Raw genomic sequence first — 19,664 nt, forward strand, 5'->3', positions numbered from 1 at the left:
GCCTCCTTTAAGTATATGCATCTAAATCTGCAGTAAAACCAGTCCTTCTGAGTTTTCTGTGCCTGCTGGGTCGTTGCTGGTTGATCAGATTTCACTTGTTTGTTGAAGCACAAGACAGCACTTGTAAAACAGTTTATTAGTTTTAGATCATATTCCACCATACATTACCATTACAAAGAAGCAACTGTTCAAAGAGGAATTTAAAAGGCCGCACCTTTCTCTAAACCCTTCCCCGTTTTCATGATGATCTGATGTTTGAATAGGTGGCCATATCTGAGCAAACAAAAATGAGCTTTTTATTGTAAGGATTGCAAGCATTTGTTCTTACAGGTTAAAACTGTCCCTCTTAAGGCAGACCTCAAATGGATTAAATACTGATCATTCTCTCTATATAACACTAGAACATACCTTATTCCAAACAAATTATAAACAACTGAGGTTTGTATTCTTCCTTGGTGGTATCACAAGATGATATATAGTAAAGTAATAATCGAATTGAAGTAATAATCTTTGCCTACTGACATCTATACTTCCCAGTCTACCCTTATTTCTCTAGTTCTAAAAGATTATTATAAAACTCCATTGAATGCAGAAAAAATCCATCAACACTTTACATTCCTTCTGCTTATCTCTTTCTACTTACTGTATTTAAATATTGCTCAAATGTGAACAACTTGAACCTCCACTTATATTATTAATGATTTTGGCATTGTGTTGGCAGTATATCTGCATTAGAGATTATTTATTATTTAAATTATATATTTCAATAACTAAAATAAAAATTAATCAAATAAAATAAATATTTATATTAAGTAATTATCATTAAAATATATATTCATAAATATAACATCACTGTTTAATCTGAGATTCCGCGCAGTCGCCACTAGAGGGCGCATTTGTCTCCTATGGACTTAATTTCTCTTACTCTAAAGAGCGCTGCTTTTTCTCAGAGATAATAGAAGTTTAACAGGGAATACAGTTTCCATAAAAGTGTGTACATGGTCTGTAACTATGCTTAGGTAGGTGGTACGTGTCAAAGTAACATCCACATGGATGGCAGAACCCAAGGTTTCCCAGCTGAACATTACCAAAAGCATGACACTGCCTCTGCAGGCTTTCTTTCTTCCCATAGTGCATCCTGGTGCCATGTGTTCCCTAGGTAAGCGATGCACACACATCTGGCCATCTATGTGATGTAAAAGAAGACGTGATTCATCAGACAAGGCCACCTTCTTCCATTGCTTCGTGGTCCAGTTCTTACACTCATGTGCCCATTGTTGCCACTTTCGGTGGTGCACAGGGGTCAGCATGTGCTCCCTGACTGGCCCTTGTCAAACTCACTCAAATCCTTACGCTTGCCCATTTTTCCTGCTTCTAACACATCAACTTTGAGGACAAAATGTTCACATGCTGCCTAATACAGTGAGGGAAAAAATTATTTGATCCCATGCTGATTTTGTACGTTTGCCCACTGACAAAGAAATGATCAGTCTGTAATTTTAATGGTAGGTGTATCTGAACAGTGAGAGGCAGAATAACAACAAAAAAAATCCATAAAACGCATTTCAAAAAAGTTCTACATTGATTTGCATTTTAATGAGTGAAATAAGTATTTGATCCCCTATCAATCAGAAAGATTTCTGGCTCCCAGGTGTCTTTTATACAGGTAAGGAGCTGAGATTACAGTAGGAGCACTCTCGGGGAGTGCTCTTAATCTCAGCTTGTTACCTGTATGAAAGACACCTGTCCACAGAAGGAAGCAATCAATCAGATTCCAAACTCTCCATCATGGCCAAGACCAAAGAGCTGTCCATGGATGTCAGGGACAAGGGTGTAGACCTACACAAGGCTGGAATGAGCTATAAGACCATCGCCAAGCAGCTTGGTGAGAAGGTGACAACAGTTGGTGCGATTATTCCCAAATGGAAGAAACACAAAAGGACTGTCAATCTTCCTCGGTCTGGGGCTCCATGCAAGATCTCACCTCATGGAGTTTCAATGATCATGAGAACGGCGAGGAATCAGCCCAGAATTACACTGGAGGACTTTGTCAATGATCTCAAGGCAGCTGGGACCATAGTCACCAAGAAAACAATTGGTAACACACTACACCGTGAAAGACTGAAATCCAGTAGCGCCCACAAGGTCCCCCTGCTAAAGAAAGCACATGTACAGGCTCATCTGAAGTTTGCCAGTGAACATCTGAATGATTCAGAGGTCATGTGGTCAAATGAGACCAAAATCCAGCTCTTTGGCATCAACTCAACTCGCCGTGTTTGGAGGAGGTGGAATGCTGCCTATGACTCCAAGAAGACCATCCCCACCGTCAAACATGGAGGTGGAAACATTATGTTCTGGGGATGTTTTTCTGCTAAGGGGACAGGACAACCGCACCGCATCAAAGGAACGATGGGCGGAGCCATGAACCATCAAATCTTGAGTGAGAACCTCCTTCCCTCAGCCAGGGCATTGAACATGGGTCGTGGATGCAAAGAGGAGTGGGCCCAAATTCTGACGAAATGTCTGACGTCTGTGATTGCCAACAAGGGTTTGCCACCAAGTACTAAGTCATGTTTTGCAAAGGGGTCAAATACTTATTTCACTCAATAAAATGCAAATCAATGTAGAACTTTTTTGAAATGTGTTTTTCTGGATTTTTTTGTTGTTATTCTGTCTCTCACTGTTCAGATAAACCTACCATTAAAATTACAGACTGATCATTTCTTTGTCAGTGGGCAAACGTACAAAATCAGCAGGGGATCAAATAATTTTTTCCCTCACTGTATATCCCACCCACTAACAGGTGCCATGATGAGAAGATCATCAGTGTTATTCACTTCAGCAGTCAGTCCTCAATATACACTACTCACAAAAAGTTAAGGATATTTGGCTTTTGGGTGAAATTTATGGAAAATGTAAAAAGTTCACTCCACAGTGATATTGTATCATGACAGTAAGACATTTAAGTAGAAGCATGCAATGGTGATTTCCTCATCTCAAACAATTTATTGAAACAAAAGCCAACAACATTTCATCAGAGAACAGCACTGAGGCACTGGTCCCTCGTCCAGCGTAAATGCTCCCTGGCCCATGCAAGACAATGACGCATGTGCCTGGTGGTGTGATCAGGTACCCTTGCAGGTCATCTAGCACACAGACCACGCTGATGTAAATGGTTTCAAATGGTCTGACGTGACACTTGGGTGCCTCTCACCTCCCTTAAATGTGCCTGGAGTTGAGTGGCATTCATCATCCAGTTTCGCAGGGCACTGTTCACAGTGAAGCAGTCATCAACGTGGGATGTGGCCAAAGGTCCACTTCTATGCCTTTCTGTGACTCTTCCAGTCTCTCTGTATCTCTGTCGCAACCTGCTGATGACACTCTGTGACACTCTAAGCTCAGTGGCCACTTCCCTCTGAGAACATCCTGTTTGAAGCCTCACAATGGCGAGGTACTGTTGATCAATTGTTAGGTGTGGTCTTGGTCTCATGATGTCAAAATGTGAACAGCATGATGAAGAGGACTGTTTAAATACCAATTCTAATTGAACCAGAAAATTTATTGGTTGATTCATGGATCAAACACCAGTTGTGAATTTTGCCGTTAAGCACCTTGTTAGAGAACAGCAAGTTATGCAAAAAGTACTGAAACACTGAACAGTTGGACATGTGCATTCAAAAGTGTAGAGAAGGTCAAATTAAGTTCACCTGGAAAGGTTATAGTGCATTTTAGGTGCATCCTGAAATTTTACCTGAAAGCTGAATATCCTTAACTTTTTGTGAGTAGTGTATACATATATTGTAGGAAATCATATATTATAGAATAATACACATTATGGAATAGAATGTTATACATAAATAATACATATTCATGGCATAACTAAATTTTCTAACATTAGTTTTGAAATTCTTATTCAAATCCATAATCTAATATTGTATGCACTTTGAGTAATTTAAGGAAAATTGACTACATAGTTAGATGTTGGCCTAAGCAACATTCTGTAACTTATTTTCTACAGCAGTGACAATACTAGGGTTTATATCATTATTAATTATACATATTCATGTTAAAATACATTATTAATGATTTTGGCATTGTTGCTTGTAGCATTATGTTGGCAATATATCTGCATTAGAGATTGTTTATTGTTTAAATTATGTATTTCAATAATTAAAATAAAATAAATATTTAAAATAAATTCTAAGTACTGACGATTCGCATCAGAGGGACAGCTCACGTTGGATGTTTGGGGGACAAAGTTAGGGAGGCCAGATGAAGATGGTTTGGACATGTTCAGAGGAGGGAGAGTGAGTATATTGGTAGGAGAATGTTGGACATGGTGCTGCCAGGCAGGAGGCAAAGAGGAAGGCCAAAAAGGAGGTATATGGATGTAATAAAGGAGGATATGAAGCTAGTGGGTGCAAGTGTTGGAGAGAGATGAGTTGCTGTGGCGACCCCTGAAGGGAAAAGCTGGAAGAAGAAGAAGAAGAAGAAGAAGAAGAAGAAGAAGAAGAAGAAGGAAATATTTAAAATAAATATTTAGAATAAATAGTTATAATTTAAAAAAAGTAAAATATATATTCACTGTAGCGCTACATCACTGTTTAATCTGTATCCACTGTAGCCACTAGAGGGCGCATATGTCTCTTAAGGACTTCATTTCTCTTAATATAAAGAGCGCTGCTTTTTCTCAGAGATAATAGAAGCTTGGAGCCCAGTAAACAATTTACCCATTTTATACTGGCTACTTCCAACATGATAGTGCACCATGTCACAACGCTAAAGCTGTGTCACACTGTCCTAATCTAGTATTAGTATAGTGTTCCTAATAAAATAATAATATTCTAAATTAAAAAGTATATGAAAAAGTATATGAGTCTTTCCAGAAGTATGGAGGTTATTATAACAGCAGATGTGGATTTAAACACCCATATAGATGTGGTGTGATGGTCTGGTTTCCATAGACCATTAGTCATATTGTGTATAGTATTGTATATTATACAGTAAATAAGAAAGTACCACTGATACACTGTTAAACATTCAACATTTATGTATTAATTCCAAAATTCACACATAGAAATTCAAATGTTTGAGAAGAAAAAATTTTTAAGTACAAAAATTCTTTGTTACAGCATGACATAAAAAATTGGTTAATTTATTCAAAAGACAAACTCATCCACAGTATTATTATCTTAGTCACAGTCAGTGTGGGTATATTACCCTCCATTTAATATTATCATTTTACCAATTAAAATTTAAAAAGCATGTCTTAAATAGTACACAATAACATCACAACAGCAAGGAAAGGACAAAAAATTGTAAAAAAAATAATAATAATAATAAAATAAAAAATTACGTGTTGATTAACGCTTCCTATAGAAGATCTTCTTAAAGGGGTTGCTTCTGTCATATTTCTTGGCTTTTTCCAGCTTTCCCAGCATACTCTTTATATCTGCATCAGTTTTTTGGACATTTGTCTGTATGTAGTCAATCATGCTGTTCTGTTCTTCTACCAGCATGGCCATGTCTAGAAAAACTTCATGGATGCTCCTTATGCGGCTTTCCAGTTCCACCAGCTCTGTGTGTCGGTTTTCGATTTGGTTAAGGGCAGACTGTGCTGTTTTCCCTTCTGTGACCAGGCTCTCACTAAAGATGTTCCACTGGTCATCACTTAGCATTTCCTCAATCTGCTCACCTGTTACCTCCCGCCCCACAATCTCCATCTGCCTCTGGATATGCGCTTTGCACGTCTCCCTATGGCTCATCTCTGCCTTGTTGTATTCCATCATCACGTCACGGAAGCTGCTGCTCAATCCAGCATATTGTGTTCGTGCAATTCGATAAAGGACACTGTTCATCCCATGCTTTTTCTCCAGCTCGTTAGCATGCATGTCCATGTTCCGAAGACATGCAAGCACGGCTTTAGCACGAGACTTGATGCTAGCAGCAATGACATTAGAGTCTTGCTTCACAGTGCTAGAATTTGGTAGTTCATGACGAACACGAGAATTCTGTTCTTCAAGATGCTTCACATCCAAACTGATGAGTTGAATCTCGCGGCGAATGTTATTAGCCTCATCAAATATGGCCTCCATCTCAGGGTCGGGGTTGCTCTCCCAGATACCCATATGACTGCTGGATGGTGAGAATGCCTGAAGGTGGCTTAGTCTGTCATTCATAACTGGAAAAATCTGGAAAAAAGATAAATTGGCATATTTCAAAATGCAGTGAGGCAGAGTGACAACACTTCTCTCCTCCTCCCTCTTAATCCTAGTTGCATGTGCTGGACCTGCTCAACAAGACAGACTCGTCTGCAGACCAGTTTTAGATTTCCAACATCAGTATACACAGTGGCCATTTTATTAGGCACAACCACATAATGTAGATAGGTGTTGCACCTGTAGCATCTGTTGCTACAGACGAGAAGGGGGGGGGGACCGAGAGAGAGAGAGAGATAGAGGGAGAGAGAGAGAGAGAGAGAGACACGACCGTCTGTATGCTAAAGACACAAACACACACCACTACAGTTCTATAGTCTAATGAAACATAATTGTTTATAGTTCTGTAAAAGACAAGTGTATTTGGTTGAAAAGTTTATTAACCTGTGTAAATGATTAACTGACCCTATGTACACAAAGTTTCATGCGGTGTTTGTACTACATGATCTACTACCGCAAATTAAATTACACCTTTCATTAAAGCAATGAAATTAGGTATGCCAAGATTACATTTAATATTGTTCAATGAAAAAAAAAACTTATTCTCGTATAGCTAATATTATACTCGTTAGTATGTCCTGACCCGAGTGCGTGTTTATGTACTTCCTGTTTTTTTGTCTTTTTCCCCTCGTCTTCATGCAACCAATCATTTGACTTGTTTGCTTAAAACATGTAGTGTGGATATACATAGTGTGGTAGTGAAGCTACATAAACATATATATATATATATGTGCGTGTGTATACAGGATATATATTAATGAACTGTACTCACTTTTGTACGATATCATCTAGGCCTTCACCTTCTTCAGACAGGTAGCCGAGTCATGTGACATTGTGGGTGTGTTCGAGCTTCAGTCAGACGTTAGTAAATAAGCTGATTTACCAGTGCTATGTGAGAGGAAGTTCACAGTGTACATGACATATACATCAGTTCGTCTGTGCCGCCTGCTTTTTTAACTCCGCCCCAATGAACTGACGCGAACTGATGCTTACCTGTATATGTTTTTATACCTCTGGCATACTTTAAAAAAATGCAGTAACAAACACTAATAATTAATTATCATTGATAATTGAACTATATCTAATATTCGTTGTTTTACCTGCAAAGAAAAAATATAAGCATACTTTTTTAATATTTTTTACTTGTCATATTTTACATTCAAGAGTTCTAGTGAAAGGAACTCTTAATGCTTCAGCATACCAAGACATTTTGGACAATTTCATTCTCCCAACTTTGTGGGAACAGTTTGGGGATGACCCCTTCCTGTTCCAACATGACTGCACACCAGTGCACAAAGCTAGGTCCATGAAGACATGAATGAGTGAGTTTGGTGTGGAGGAACTTGACTGGCCTGCACAGAGTCCTGACCTCAACCCACTAGAACACCTTTGGGATGAATTAGAGCAGAGACTGCGAGCCAGGCCAAAACTGGGACATCTGCCTTTACATCCACATACATTTAATGTGGAGTTTTCTCTCCGCTCTTTGCAGCTATAACAGCTTCAGCTCTTCTGGGAAGGATTTCCACAGGTTTAGGACTGTGTTAATGGGATTTTTTGACCATTCCTCTAGAAGCGCATTTGTGAGGTCAGGCACTGATGATGTACAAGAAGGTCTGGCTCCCAGTCTCTGCTCTAATTCATCCCAAAGGTGTTCTATCAGGTTGAGATCAGGACTCTGCGAAATTCCTCCACACCAAACTTACTCATCCATGTCCTTATGGACCTTGCTTTGTGCACTGGTGTGCAGTCATGTTGGAACAGGAAGGGGTCATCCCCAAAATGTTCCCACAAAGTTGGGGGCATGAAGTTGTTCAAAATGTCTTGGTATGCTGAAGCATTAAAAGTTCCTTTCAGTGGAACTAAGGGGCAAAGCCCAATGCCTGAAAAACAAATCCTGAATTCAATGATTTGGAGGGGTGTGTGTGTGTGTGTGTCCTATTTCTACAGTTTATATTCTACTTCACTACTCTCGATACTGTTTTTTTCTATTTGTAAACCCAGAGGTGATGATATGAGCTTTAGATTTGTTTTTACGTTATAGCGACACCGTGTGTTCAAACTTGGAACTTTTGTTTTTATTTTTCTTAATACTGGTCAAACTTTGGTTTTATTCCTATCATACCTCACATGTCCTATTCTTAGATCCTAAACTACTGAGGATGTGTGTTTGACAGACACTGCAAAGCTCTTCTGTCGCTCTGGATAAGGACTGGTCTAAAGGTAACTATTCTGCTGTCTAAAAATATGCAGCTCGTCTTCATTCCACAAGAAAACTCACATTTGTAGCTATTTCCGCCTACAATCAGTGACGATCTTTTAAGTGCAGGTTTTGCGTAAAAAGGTGTGGTAACGCCCTGCCACGCACGCTCTCACACACGCTCTGATAAGATACAGCCATTCTGTAGCTCACTAACCTGATCAACACATCATGATATAGCATCTGGAAGGGTGCGCACTGCTGACAGGTCTGGCACATCATAAAGGTATTGTGGAAGTAAATGTTTAATTGTACAAGATGTGAGTTTTAGATTTTTTTTTAATTGCTTGGTTAAGTATAGCTGGTCTAATCTATAATTATAGACATCTCTCCAAAATAATTTTCACAAAAGTCAATGCTTTTGAATTTCTTTTTTTATATAATTATTAACAACATATTTCTAACAGCATTACATTGAACATGCACTTAGGCAAAAAACAAGCCAACTTAAATATAATCAATATAGTGTGTTTTGATTTTCTGTCTGGGGAAACCAATAAGGAGCTTTCCGCTATCAGAAAATGTTCCATATAGAACCTCAAAAAACATGTACACACATTTCTTAACATTTGCTTATTTCTTGACACTATTTCTGAACAAACATATCATCTTGCAAGACTTCTAAACTATTTGTGCAAACTAGTTGGGTGAGTGACGCCACCCTTGAATAGATTTGTTAAATGAAACTTGTTTTGTGACATTATTCTTTCAGATGTGAGTAGCACTTTACCCCATTCTTTCCATTAAAGCCAGTCATTAAAATAATTTACATATACTTAGTAAAAGTAATATTTTACAGACCATCGTTTTCTAGCCATTGTTTAAAAGGAGTCTTTATTGTCTACTACGTTTGACATGAATTTGCATTTTATGGAGTGCTTTTATCTAGTTCCTTAAATAACTATTTCAGGTAGGCCTGTTTGTTAACCTTATTAACCTGCCTTTTTTATCTTCACCTCAAGCAACCATGAGGGATAGACTAAGTCACTTACAGACTCTTTCTGCATCCAGAAGTAATCTGGAAGAGCAGGAATATGCAGAGTCAGTTTCAGACTCATTCAGCAATGTGGAACTGGAAGATGAATTCCATCAGCAGGCCATCGTCTTTGACAACAATGAGATGGACGCCGTGTTTGATGAAGCTCAAGCTACAAGGCGTGAGATTCAGCTCATCCATCTGGATGTAAAGCGGCTCAGAGAGCAAAACACACGCATTCTTAGCGAGCCAACTCGAACCAGCACAGTAAAGCGAGACTCCAATGCTATTGCTGCTGACATTAAATCCCGTGGGGAGGATTTGCTGAAACGTCTTCATGAGATGGACTCTCATGCCAAAGAGCTGGAAGAGGAACATGGTATCAATTCGGCTGTAGCCAGGATTGCTCGAACGCAGTATGCTGGCCTGAGTAACAGTTTCCGTAATGTGATGATGGAATACAACGAAGCCGAGATGAACCACAAGGAAACATGCAAGACGCATATCCAGAGGCAGATGGAGATTGTAGGGCGAGAGGTGACGGGTGAAGAGATTGAGGAAATGCTGGAGAATGGGCAGTGGAACATCTTCAGTGATAACATTCTCACAGAAGGCAAAACAGCACGATCTGCACTCAGTCAAATTGAAAGCCGACATCGTGACTTGCTGGAGTTAGAAAATCGACTCAAGAGCATCCATGAGGTGTTCCTGGATGTGGCCATGCTTGTAGAAGACCAAGGACCTATGATAGACTACATATTCACCAATGTTCAGAAAACTGATGCTAAACTTGAAGAAGTCCTGATTCGACTTGACCGGGCTAAGAGACATGATAAAAACAACCCATTCAAGAGGATGTTCTGTAGCTGCTTTCCATGCTACAAATAATTTTCTTGGGCAAAGATGTCTGAATTTTGATTATGTGTATGTGTCTTCAACAATCCCTATTTGGCTAAGCTGAGGAATTACACGTATCTGTTCACATAGACAATTTATTTCCAATAGTTGGTATATGAACTTGGTCAAAAGATTAGAATATATGTGTGTGTGTGTGTGAATTAACTGTATGACATTCATGCATGACCTTTAGAAATCTCTTTAGAAACTGCACCCTTCAAGGACAGAAGCTATGAAGTAGTCATACAGTTTAAAATGAAGTAAACACAAGATTAATCATATATTTGGTATACTGGTTTCAGTGTTCTTTATTATTCCATATTTTTGAAATAGAATTGTATTTCACAGTTAATGCACTGTGCAGTATAAGCTACGCTGACCTATGTCCAAACATGAAGAGATAAACTAAAATCAAAACAGGTGATTTTTAGACCTTATTATGGACATGTATATGCCAATATCCCTAGTTTCTGAGGCTGGATATTACTCTACAGTAGCAGTTCAAATATTAAACGTGGTAAGTCAGTGTGTTTTTGGCTCTGGTCTTCCCACACACTATTCCCTTTTTAAACTGCCCCTTGCTTGGAAAAAAGCTAGAATTTATTCATTTTTAAAACGAGAGTGGGATTTTCTCAAGTCAGATTAGTTTTATTTCAGAGGAGTTGTTTTACCAACTGAAATATTTTACCACCTGAGAATAATCCAGAATGTGATTCTGTGTTTATGTATATCATCAGAGCTTCCCCATCAGTAACAGTAAATTGTATTATTTTATCCAGTATCATGATATGTAGTTACCCCTAACCCTTCAGCTATAAGCCCAACTTCTAGCTATAATTAACTAGAATGCTAAAGGTAGTGTAGCATTCTATATGCTTCCTCTGCTATACCTCTGGATTCCTATTTTTAATCTAAATATGCTGGCATATTTTTAATCTAAATATGCTGGCATACTAACCCACTGTCAAGATATCATTTTATGGAACATTCTAAACCACACAAACCACACGATATCCTAAAGTAACTCTTATTTTGTTTTTGGCCTAGTAAACTAGGCTGTCGAACTGGTACATACCACACATACCTTTTAAATCAGATAAATATGTATGACATTTAGGCCAATATCTGCACACAATCAGCATTACCATATTACAAGAACATACTTGTTCCATCTCCCAAAAGGAAATTCAAAATTTAATCACATCAAAGAAGCATGCAGATCTTTACACTTAAAAAGGACGGAGAATTGTAAAAATCTAAGGTATGTTAACATAAAAATGTGGCAGTGTAGCAGGTACAAAAGTTTCTCATTTGTTTCATTTGCTCAATGGCCTGTTGAATATTACTGGAGAGGACTGAACAACCATACAGCCATGAAGGAGATACAGCTTTCCATCATCAGACAGTCATCTAGGAGAAAAAAGCAAACTGGACAGCTGAAGTCTAATTTCCTGGCAGGAGAAGTGAATTCGAAAAGATTTTCAAGCTACAAATATGCTAAACATGCAGAAGAAAGAGCAGATCCATGATAGAAAAGCCCTGAGCTAAGATCACTATAACTATCATATCTTGAACACCCAAATCATGAGGAAGTCAAACAATTATTTTGCTTTTTTTTTTGGAATGGGTGTTTTTGATGTATAGATTTTATGATGCATATGCAGATATGAAAAAATATCTAAAGACATATATACTATAAATAGGCACTAATACATATTTAATGGTTTGATTAAACTCTGGACATATAGGAATTTTTAAACAGTAAATACCACCATCAAGCTCCCCTACAAACAAACAAACACACAAACAAACAAAAACAGACAACATTGTGAAATCAGTTGATTCACATATGTGGTTCTGAAAAGGCCAGAAGGTGCTCTCTTGAAATATGTTCAAAGCATTGGGTTAGAATAACAAGTGCCAGGCTAATCATGTCTGAATCCTGTAGTTTCCCTTTCCCCATTCTTCTCATGACCAACTTGAATCCCAACTAAACCTGTTCTGTTGTCTTCTTTTGTCTCACATGTTAAAGTAGCACTGCCAGCACAATCATATGACCAAACCTGTGACTTACACCTGTGCTACACTCTTATAGACAAAGACCAGAACCCTTAAGGGTTTATTTTCAGGATAGGGCAGTGCAGTCAGTCTTAATAATACAATGAAGAAACAAACATTAATCTGCCTATTCCTTGTCTTTAGACATCAGTACAGCAAAAAACCAGACTAGAAGCCATCTCAGTTTTATTGCATGATACCATAATATCTTTAAACAACCTTGCTCTAATACAAAAAAATAGCTTTATTCCTTGCCCAGCAAATGATGCTATTTTGCCTCAGTCTGGAGTGGTATATTAATAGAGCTCATTTCAATTTGATTTCATAGACACCAACTGCATTAATATGTGTTGTAACAGTAACTGCACTGAGCTACTTAAATAATCTCACCGTGTGATTAGATTAGAATAGATTACATTCTTTCTCATTTACACTAAATTTTTGTTCTTAATGAAAAATGTCTCAGGTAATGCGTGAATATTTACCACATCCTAACATATGCACTATTTAAACAGTTCTGTTTTCATTTATGTGAATTTATTTCTTCTCTTTAACTTAAATTTTCAGGACAATGTTTGGGCACTTAACTCAAGCTTATTATTTTTCAATCAACCAATCAATCAATTGATTGATCGATCGACCAATCAACCAACCAACCAACCCATCAACCAACCAACCAACCAATCAATCATTCAATCAATCCGTTGTCTTGACAACTTGTGAGATGAAACAAATGTTATCTACAAGTTGAATTTACTCACATTTTTAGGCAGCATGTGTGGTTTTGTTTCTAAATGTAACCATCTTGAAATGTATAAAGGTTTCTTTGGTTTGTCTATAAACGTTCAAGCTCAATTAGGGTTTCCTTTTTTATATAGAATGGTAATATATATATAAATGGTGAGTCAAAAAACCATAATTGAGACAATGACACATAACTGAGATAAACATCAACGCTGACCCTGAGACAGTCTGTTTAAGATGCAGTTTATTTATAGCTGCCCAATATCAATAAATGAATCTGTCGTGATTTCAGAGAACGATAAATAATTTGAAAACATAGTGAGTGAAAAAATCCAGTCACACCGCTGCGGCGGAGCCCACGCGAGTTTCCCCGCAGACTCGATTACGGGACGTCCGCTTCTGACATACTCACGTGCGCGCGCTCCACAGGGGGAGCCCCGCCCCTTCTGCACACGAAACATTTAAGAAAATTCGCGGGCGAGAGTCAGTCTGCACCCTTCTGACAAACACCAAACCCCTGAACTCTGCAGAGAGGTAAGGACAGGCCATTCTAGAGAAATGACTAATTTTAGTATGTAAAAGTTTATATGCATGTCTAAATAGACCAAATCGCTTGTTTGGCATAGATTTGCATATATATATATATATATATATATATATATATATATATATATATATATATATATATATATATATATATATATATATATATATATATATATATACACATATGATGCATGGTGTTATATGATATATGATATATGATATATATATATATAGTGCCAATTCTGATGTATCTCGTAGATAAAATCGATATAAAAAGAAAACGTTGCTTAACATTAATAGGCAGGTGTTCCTGACCACGTTAACACTGAGGTTGACGATTTATGGGCTTTGGATCAAAATGGACATAAAGATTATCAAGAGGAAACATTCTTGGTTCTAAATGAAGTTAGGGTTCTTTTAGGAAACGGAGTTTTTACGCAATCTGATATTTTTTGGTGATGCATGTGTAGATGTGCTCGGATGGAGAACGCGCGGCGCTGGGCAGCTCAGGAAACGGCAAGCTGCGCCAGTGGCTCATTGATCAGGTGGACACCGGTAAATACCCGGGACTCGTGTGGGAGAACGAAGAAAAGAGTGTGTTTCGGATCCCGTGGAAGCACGCGGGGAAACAGGACTATAACCGGGATGAGGACGCAGCACTCTTCAAGGTAGAATTAAACGAGAGGAAAAATGACTAAAGAGAATACGATCATAGTGCATCAAACTTTAGACCAGGTTGGAGAGTGATGGAGAAAATGATTATGCATGCCGAGTGATTGCGCGCACGTTTTCGTCCTTTTCCGTAGGCTTGGGCGCTGTTCAAAGGCAAATACCGGGAGGGCATCGACAAACCGGACCCCCCCACGTGGAAAACGCGTCTTCGTTGTGCACTTAACAAGAGCAACGACTTCGAGGAGCTGCTCGAACGCAGTCAGCTTGACATTTCGGACCCTTATAAAGTTTACCGGATCGTTCCTGAAGGCGCCAAAAAAGGCAAGTCATGTGCAAAGCGACGCGCGCGCTCGCGCACACACGTCTCCATTCTACAGACTCCATTAACATGTGTTTCGCCACAGTGATTGTTACATCTATGATTTTATATATTTTGTTTTTCATTACTAATACAGCTTCCAGATCTCTAGAGGATACAACATCGAACCCAAGTCCTCCAAGTTATCCACTACATACTTCCTATCCGCCTATTCAGAGTCAGGTAAGCGTTAATGTTAGACTAATAAACACTTTCACATGCTACTTATTTTGTGGCCCGTGCATGTGTGTGCGTGCGCGAGTGAATCACCAGAGCATGCTTCTCCCCCCCCACGCAGGTCTGCAGTTTCATTTCTCCAGCAGAGAGAAGTTGGCGGGATTATCTCTCAGAAAAGCCCCCTATAACTGACATCCCTTACAACCAAAGTCCATACACCTCTCGATGGGATACAGGTACACTATAGATGTCTCTCAATGTTGGTGCAGAGAGGATGTTCTGAATGATCAATTCTTTGTGTGCTGTGTTTAGATAAAGCACAATCAATTATGTTAATGTAGAATGGCTGTTTCTCTGTTTCTCCGCCCAGGATACCAGTTCAGTGGCTCCTTCTATAGCTGCAGTGCATCAGAGCCTCTGCCATCTGCCTTTACACTAGATGCCAGCATGAAGTCAGCAGAGGCCATGGCCCTATCAGGTACAAATGCATAAATGCACGTTTGCATTAAGAATGTCCTGACCAGTTTTCTTTGTCATGTGTAGCCTAAAAGCAACCCTTATACAACAGAATGCAAGAATGCAGGTGTATTTACTTTCACAGATGCTCTATTATTCCTAATATCTAACACATTTTTGTCAAAATTCCAACATTGCAAGAAGTATTAATTAAAACAACATGAGCAAGATTTTCATTTTGCCCTTCAGCAAGGGCAAGCTTATTTAAATGTTTGCACCTGCTACCCTTACCTCCCATGTGGAATTACCCATGTATAGCTAGCTCACAGTTAATGTGGTTGCAGACCTGATGCTAAAGCCCTTGACTGATTCATATTGAGCAATAGATGAACATTTTTGAAATGTATACTAACAATATAACTCATGGTGATATAAAGTATAATTGCTGAAACATTCTGAGAACTTCATTATTGTGAGTAGAAACACATCTGAATAGGGAGGATGGGAATACATGTGTAGGAGCTAAGGAGGAGGAAGAAATCTCAGGCATCTTTATGCCAAACTCCAATTATTATTAAACTGGTACACCCTAAGCATGTTTTGCGATTTTGGAAGCACATTTTTGGGGGGAACACTCAAAGAAGCATTAACTTTAACAGTTAGCTTCACTTAAGTTCCACCAAAAAAATGGCTGACTATAAATTTATAGGCCAGGGATATCCTAGAGTACCCACCTATTTAATAACATGACGTTGGTCTTCATTCATCTGCAGCTCTCACTTGCCCTTTGGATAGGACAAGACCTCTGAAACTCATGAAACGAACACATGCTAAATTTTGATCTTCTGTTCTTCTCTTTCCTGGTTAGATTATCGGCTCCATGTGGCTATATATTTCCGGGATGTCCTTCTGCGGGAGGTGACTGTGAACAGTCTAGAAGGTTGTATTCTGGGTGTGAGCAAAGATGGTTTGCCATATGGAGCACCTCAAGGTCCAGAGCTTATAGAGCTTCCACAGATTGAACACAGCTCTCTGGAACATGGGGTTCTGCTGTGGATGCTACCAGATGGGCTGTATGCTCGCCGCTGTTGCCCCTGCAGGGTGTACTGGGAGGGAGGCCAAACTTCACCCAACAACAAACCCAGCAAACTACAGAGAAATCAAAACTGCAAACTGCTGGATACTCAGCAATTCATCACAGGTAAGAGTGAATATCAGATGATAAGACTCTAATCTTGACCAGGAATTGCATTCCTTAAGCTTTTTTATACTCATTTCCTTTTAATTAACTACTCTGCGGTTTGCTCTTTAAAAAAAAAAAAAAAAAACTGCTGGGGTGTATTTCTCTCATCTTTAGTTACAAAGCAAGTAGCCACATAAATCAGCTAAAAGGCCACAGATCATTCTTTTTCTGTGAATTCACACTGATAAAAGACCACCAGGGAAATTATGTCCAATTATTACAGTAAATAAGGTCACTGAGACTTACAGTAAATATTGCACCAAAGCACACTCAGGATACAATGCACCACAACAGATAGTCTCTGAGCTACAGCGGCCACCCACCTCTCACGTCACACTTAACTGGTTTGCAGCATATTTGCATACATGCACACAGGACTTTCCAGGATGTGATTAGTGCACAGATATTCCCCATCATGACTCCATCAAATGACTTCTTGTAAGACAGATGGCGATCAGGGCAGAAAGTGTGAGCTACTTGTATGATATTATAATTACAGTTGACCAGGTAATTTTTTTAAATGAATGAGCTGTTACCGTAATGCTACTCTGGCTTGTGGGGAAAAACCTCCACCACATTATACCATGAATAAATGAGAAAACAGGTCCACCTATTTTTAATGATTAACATGATTTGTTGCTGTGTTAGGTATAACTAGATTTTCTTTTTTGGTGGGATTATTTTAGATTATTTATCTGTAACAAATTTATGATCAAATGCGGTTTTCCTTCATTCTCAGAGTTACAGAGTTATGCTCGGCACATACGTCCTTTACCCATGTCTCAAGTGCTCCTGTACTTTGAGGAAGACAGCACAGACTCACGAAGGACCCTTACTGTCCAGGTAAAATATTTCTGAAATATGACCTTTCATCTTCTTTTAAATTGTTGACCATTCACTATTGAGCTCTAACTCACCATTAAATCAAATGACCATTTATCTTTATATCAGCCCCTTAAAACTGACAAAACACTAAGACATGCTTTAGACTTGATTTGGGTTTGGATGTACACTGTGTTAAGTCAAAATCCACTTTCCGTTCTAGGTGGAGCCTCTGTTTGCTCGCCAGCTTCTCTTCTTCACCCACCAGAGCAGCATGAACTACATACGCAACCACAACCTTTCACCTCTGAGCCCAGAACACACAATTCCACCAAGTCAGGACTTCCACAGAGTCATCAGCCATCACCACAGCAACAGCCTGTAAAATTTAGCTTCACCTGGGAAACCTTACATTGGGCAAGTCGAACTGAAGCCCAGACAAGGATGGACACAACAAATGCACCCTGACTCATGTGTGACACTGACAGAATATCAACATTACCAGCTATTTTTCAAACAGATGGACTTTTACTTGCAGAATGGACAAAACAAATCACACTTATTTCACAGACATGTCTGATGAGCCCTTCACATTCTTTTTCTTATATGTTGAATGTTTGTACTTGTTTTTTTTTGTTGTTTTTTTTGTTGTTTTTTTATACAACTTCACAGAAAGTTAAAAGAAAGTTAAAAGAAAGTTAAAAGAAATTATTAAAATCGTCAAAACCAAAGCCTAGCTTCATTGTGGTCTATATATACGTATGTACTTCCACATGCCTTGCTGGATGTTAGCATTTTATATGCTATGCATACAGGCTGATATTTTGAACAAGAACAGAGTAAGCAGTGTGTGAATATATGTGAGCACACAGGAAATGTGGTTTTTGAGACAGGATGGTGATGGTTGATAGAACCGAAAACTGGTGACATCACACAGGAAGAGGTGGATTTTTAACGTAAATAAATTTTTATGTCAATAGTTTAGTCCCCAGAAAGGAAAGTGTGTATCCCGTCATTATTCCACTTGCTGAAAATAACAACACACATTTGACTGTACTCAATACCAACAGGCCCTTAGGACTAGGTTAAAAACATACAGATCAGATTATGAGCCAGATTGTTCAATATATTTTGCCCTAGTTGATTAGGGCTTCATCATCATCATCATCATCATCGCTATGTTACAGGCATACAGAAACACACTGTAACTTTGCTGATTTGTAACACCTCTCTACCTACACACCAATAGTAAGGGATCAACAATAACTTGGTAGTGTGTTGCACTTACATGATTGTACATAGGGCTGTTACCTGTGTACACTCACAGGCCATTTTATTAGACACACACAAATTTCCTCCATATATAGTTTGTGTCAGTTGTCTTCTAGTTCTTAATATAAAAGTAATGATTAGCACGCTAGGTTTACCTGAGAAAATGCCCTAGGTTGAAAGGAGCAGGACCTGTAAATTAGCTGTGCTCGAAATAACACTAAATAGCTTTATGAAAGAAAAACAGCTTTGAGAATGCTGGTCGCCAATAGTATAGTCAGCAGTAATGTTTCAGAATGCTTAATGTTCTGGAGTGTTCTAGGAGATCTGACTGATATGATCTGAAACAAGTGGTTATATTTATGGTTGCTGCCGTTTCTTGCATTTGTGTACATCAGAGAGAAATGGTGTTCAATGTAAAATTGACATACACTACCAGTCAAAAGTTTGGACACATCTTTTAATTCAGTGTTTTTTGTTTAGGGATTTATTTTCTACATTCTAGAACAATACTCGAGATTTCAAAACTATGAAATAACACACATGCACTTAAGTAATCCATATGTAATGACAACAAAAAACAGTCAGTTGTTATTTTAAGACACGAAGGTCAGGTGTTCTGGAATAGTTCTTGCAAGAACAGTATTGTCAAGTGCATTTGCAAAACCCATCAAGCACCATGATGAAACTGGCTCACATGAAGACCATCCCAGTAAAGCAAGACCAAAACTTACCTCTGCTGCAGAGGAGAAGTTCATTTAGCGTGACCAGCCTCAGAAATCACCAATTAACAGCACCTCAGATTAGAGCCGTTATGAAGGCTTTACAGAACATAAGTAGCAGACATATCTCAATATCAACTGTTCAAAGGACATTATTGTGTATTTCTACCACCTTCAGCATTGTTTTACAATGTAGAAAGAAATAAACACCAGGAAAGACCGTGGAATTAGAAGGTGTGTCCAAAC

At 38.6% G+C, this 19,664-nt stretch overlaps 3 protein-coding genes across 3 annotated transcripts; 2 read left to right on the plus strand and 1 right to left on the minus strand.

Moving 5' to 3' along the window:
- Positions 1-5,032: 5,032 nt before the first annotated feature.
- Positions 5,033-7,364, minus strand: LOC131345614 (syntaxin-11-like). The gene is made up of 2 exons (XM_058378569.1): positions 6,991-7,364; positions 5,033-6,191 (listed from the first exon to the last, which is right to left on the minus strand). The coding sequence occupies exon 2, from the start codon at positions 6,177-6,179 to the stop codon at positions 5,364-5,366; it is 816 nt and encodes a 271-aa protein (XP_058234552.1). The 5' UTR covers positions 6,180-6,191; positions 6,991-7,364; the 3' UTR covers positions 5,033-5,363.
- Positions 7,365-8,581: 1,217 nt separating this feature from the next.
- LOC131346251 (syntaxin-11-like) lies at positions 8,582-11,116 on the plus strand. Its single transcript, XM_058379686.1, has 2 exons — positions 8,582-8,704; positions 9,441-11,116. Exon 2 carries the CDS (start codon positions 9,446-9,448, stop codon positions 10,340-10,342), a length of 897 nt encoding a protein of 298 aa, XP_058235669.1. The 5' UTR covers positions 8,582-8,704; positions 9,441-9,445; the 3' UTR covers positions 10,343-11,116.
- Positions 11,117-14,049: 2,933 nt separating this feature from the next.
- On the plus strand, positions 14,050-18,124 carry irf4b (interferon regulatory factor 4b). The gene is made up of 8 exons (XM_058379685.1): positions 14,050-14,367; positions 14,506-14,692; positions 14,827-14,912; positions 15,028-15,142; positions 15,277-15,384; positions 16,231-16,563; positions 17,345-17,448; positions 17,651-18,124. Exons 1-8 carry the CDS (start codon positions 14,170-14,172, stop codon positions 17,810-17,812), a joined length of 1,293 nt encoding a protein of 430 aa, XP_058235668.1. The 5' UTR covers positions 14,050-14,169; the 3' UTR covers positions 17,813-18,124.
- Positions 18,125-19,664: the final 1,540 nt, after the last annotated feature.

The sequence above is a fragment of the Hemibagrus wyckioides genome, linkage group LG25, assembly GCF_019097595.1.
Source record: "Hemibagrus wyckioides isolate EC202008001 linkage group LG25, SWU_Hwy_1.0, whole genome shotgun sequence".
In the NCBI taxonomy this organism is placed as follows: domain Eukaryota; kingdom Metazoa; phylum Chordata; class Actinopteri; order Siluriformes; family Bagridae; genus Hemibagrus; species Hemibagrus wyckioides.

Excerpts from the sequence above, each read along its gene's own strand:
- LOC131345614 (XM_058378569.1), bottom strand. The coding sequence starts at position 6,179 with ATGAATGACAGACTAAGCCACCTTCAGGCATTCTCACCATCCAGCAGT.
- LOC131346251 (XM_058379686.1), top strand. The coding sequence starts at position 9,446 with ATGAGGGATAGACTAAGTCACTTACAGACTCTTTCTGCATCCAGAAGT.
- irf4b (XM_058379685.1), top strand. The coding sequence starts at position 14,170 with ATGTGCTCGGATGGAGAACGCGCGGCGCTGGGCAGCTCAGGAAACGGC. Across the intron at positions 14,913-15,027 it reads ATCCGCCTATTCAGAGTCAG|GTCTGCAGTTTCATTTCTCC; the intron begins GTAAGCGTTAAT and ends CCCCCCACGCAG. Across the intron at positions 15,143-15,276 it reads CACCTCTCGATGGGATACAG|GATACCAGTTCAGTGGCTCC; the intron begins GTACACTATAGA and ends TTCTCCGCCCAG.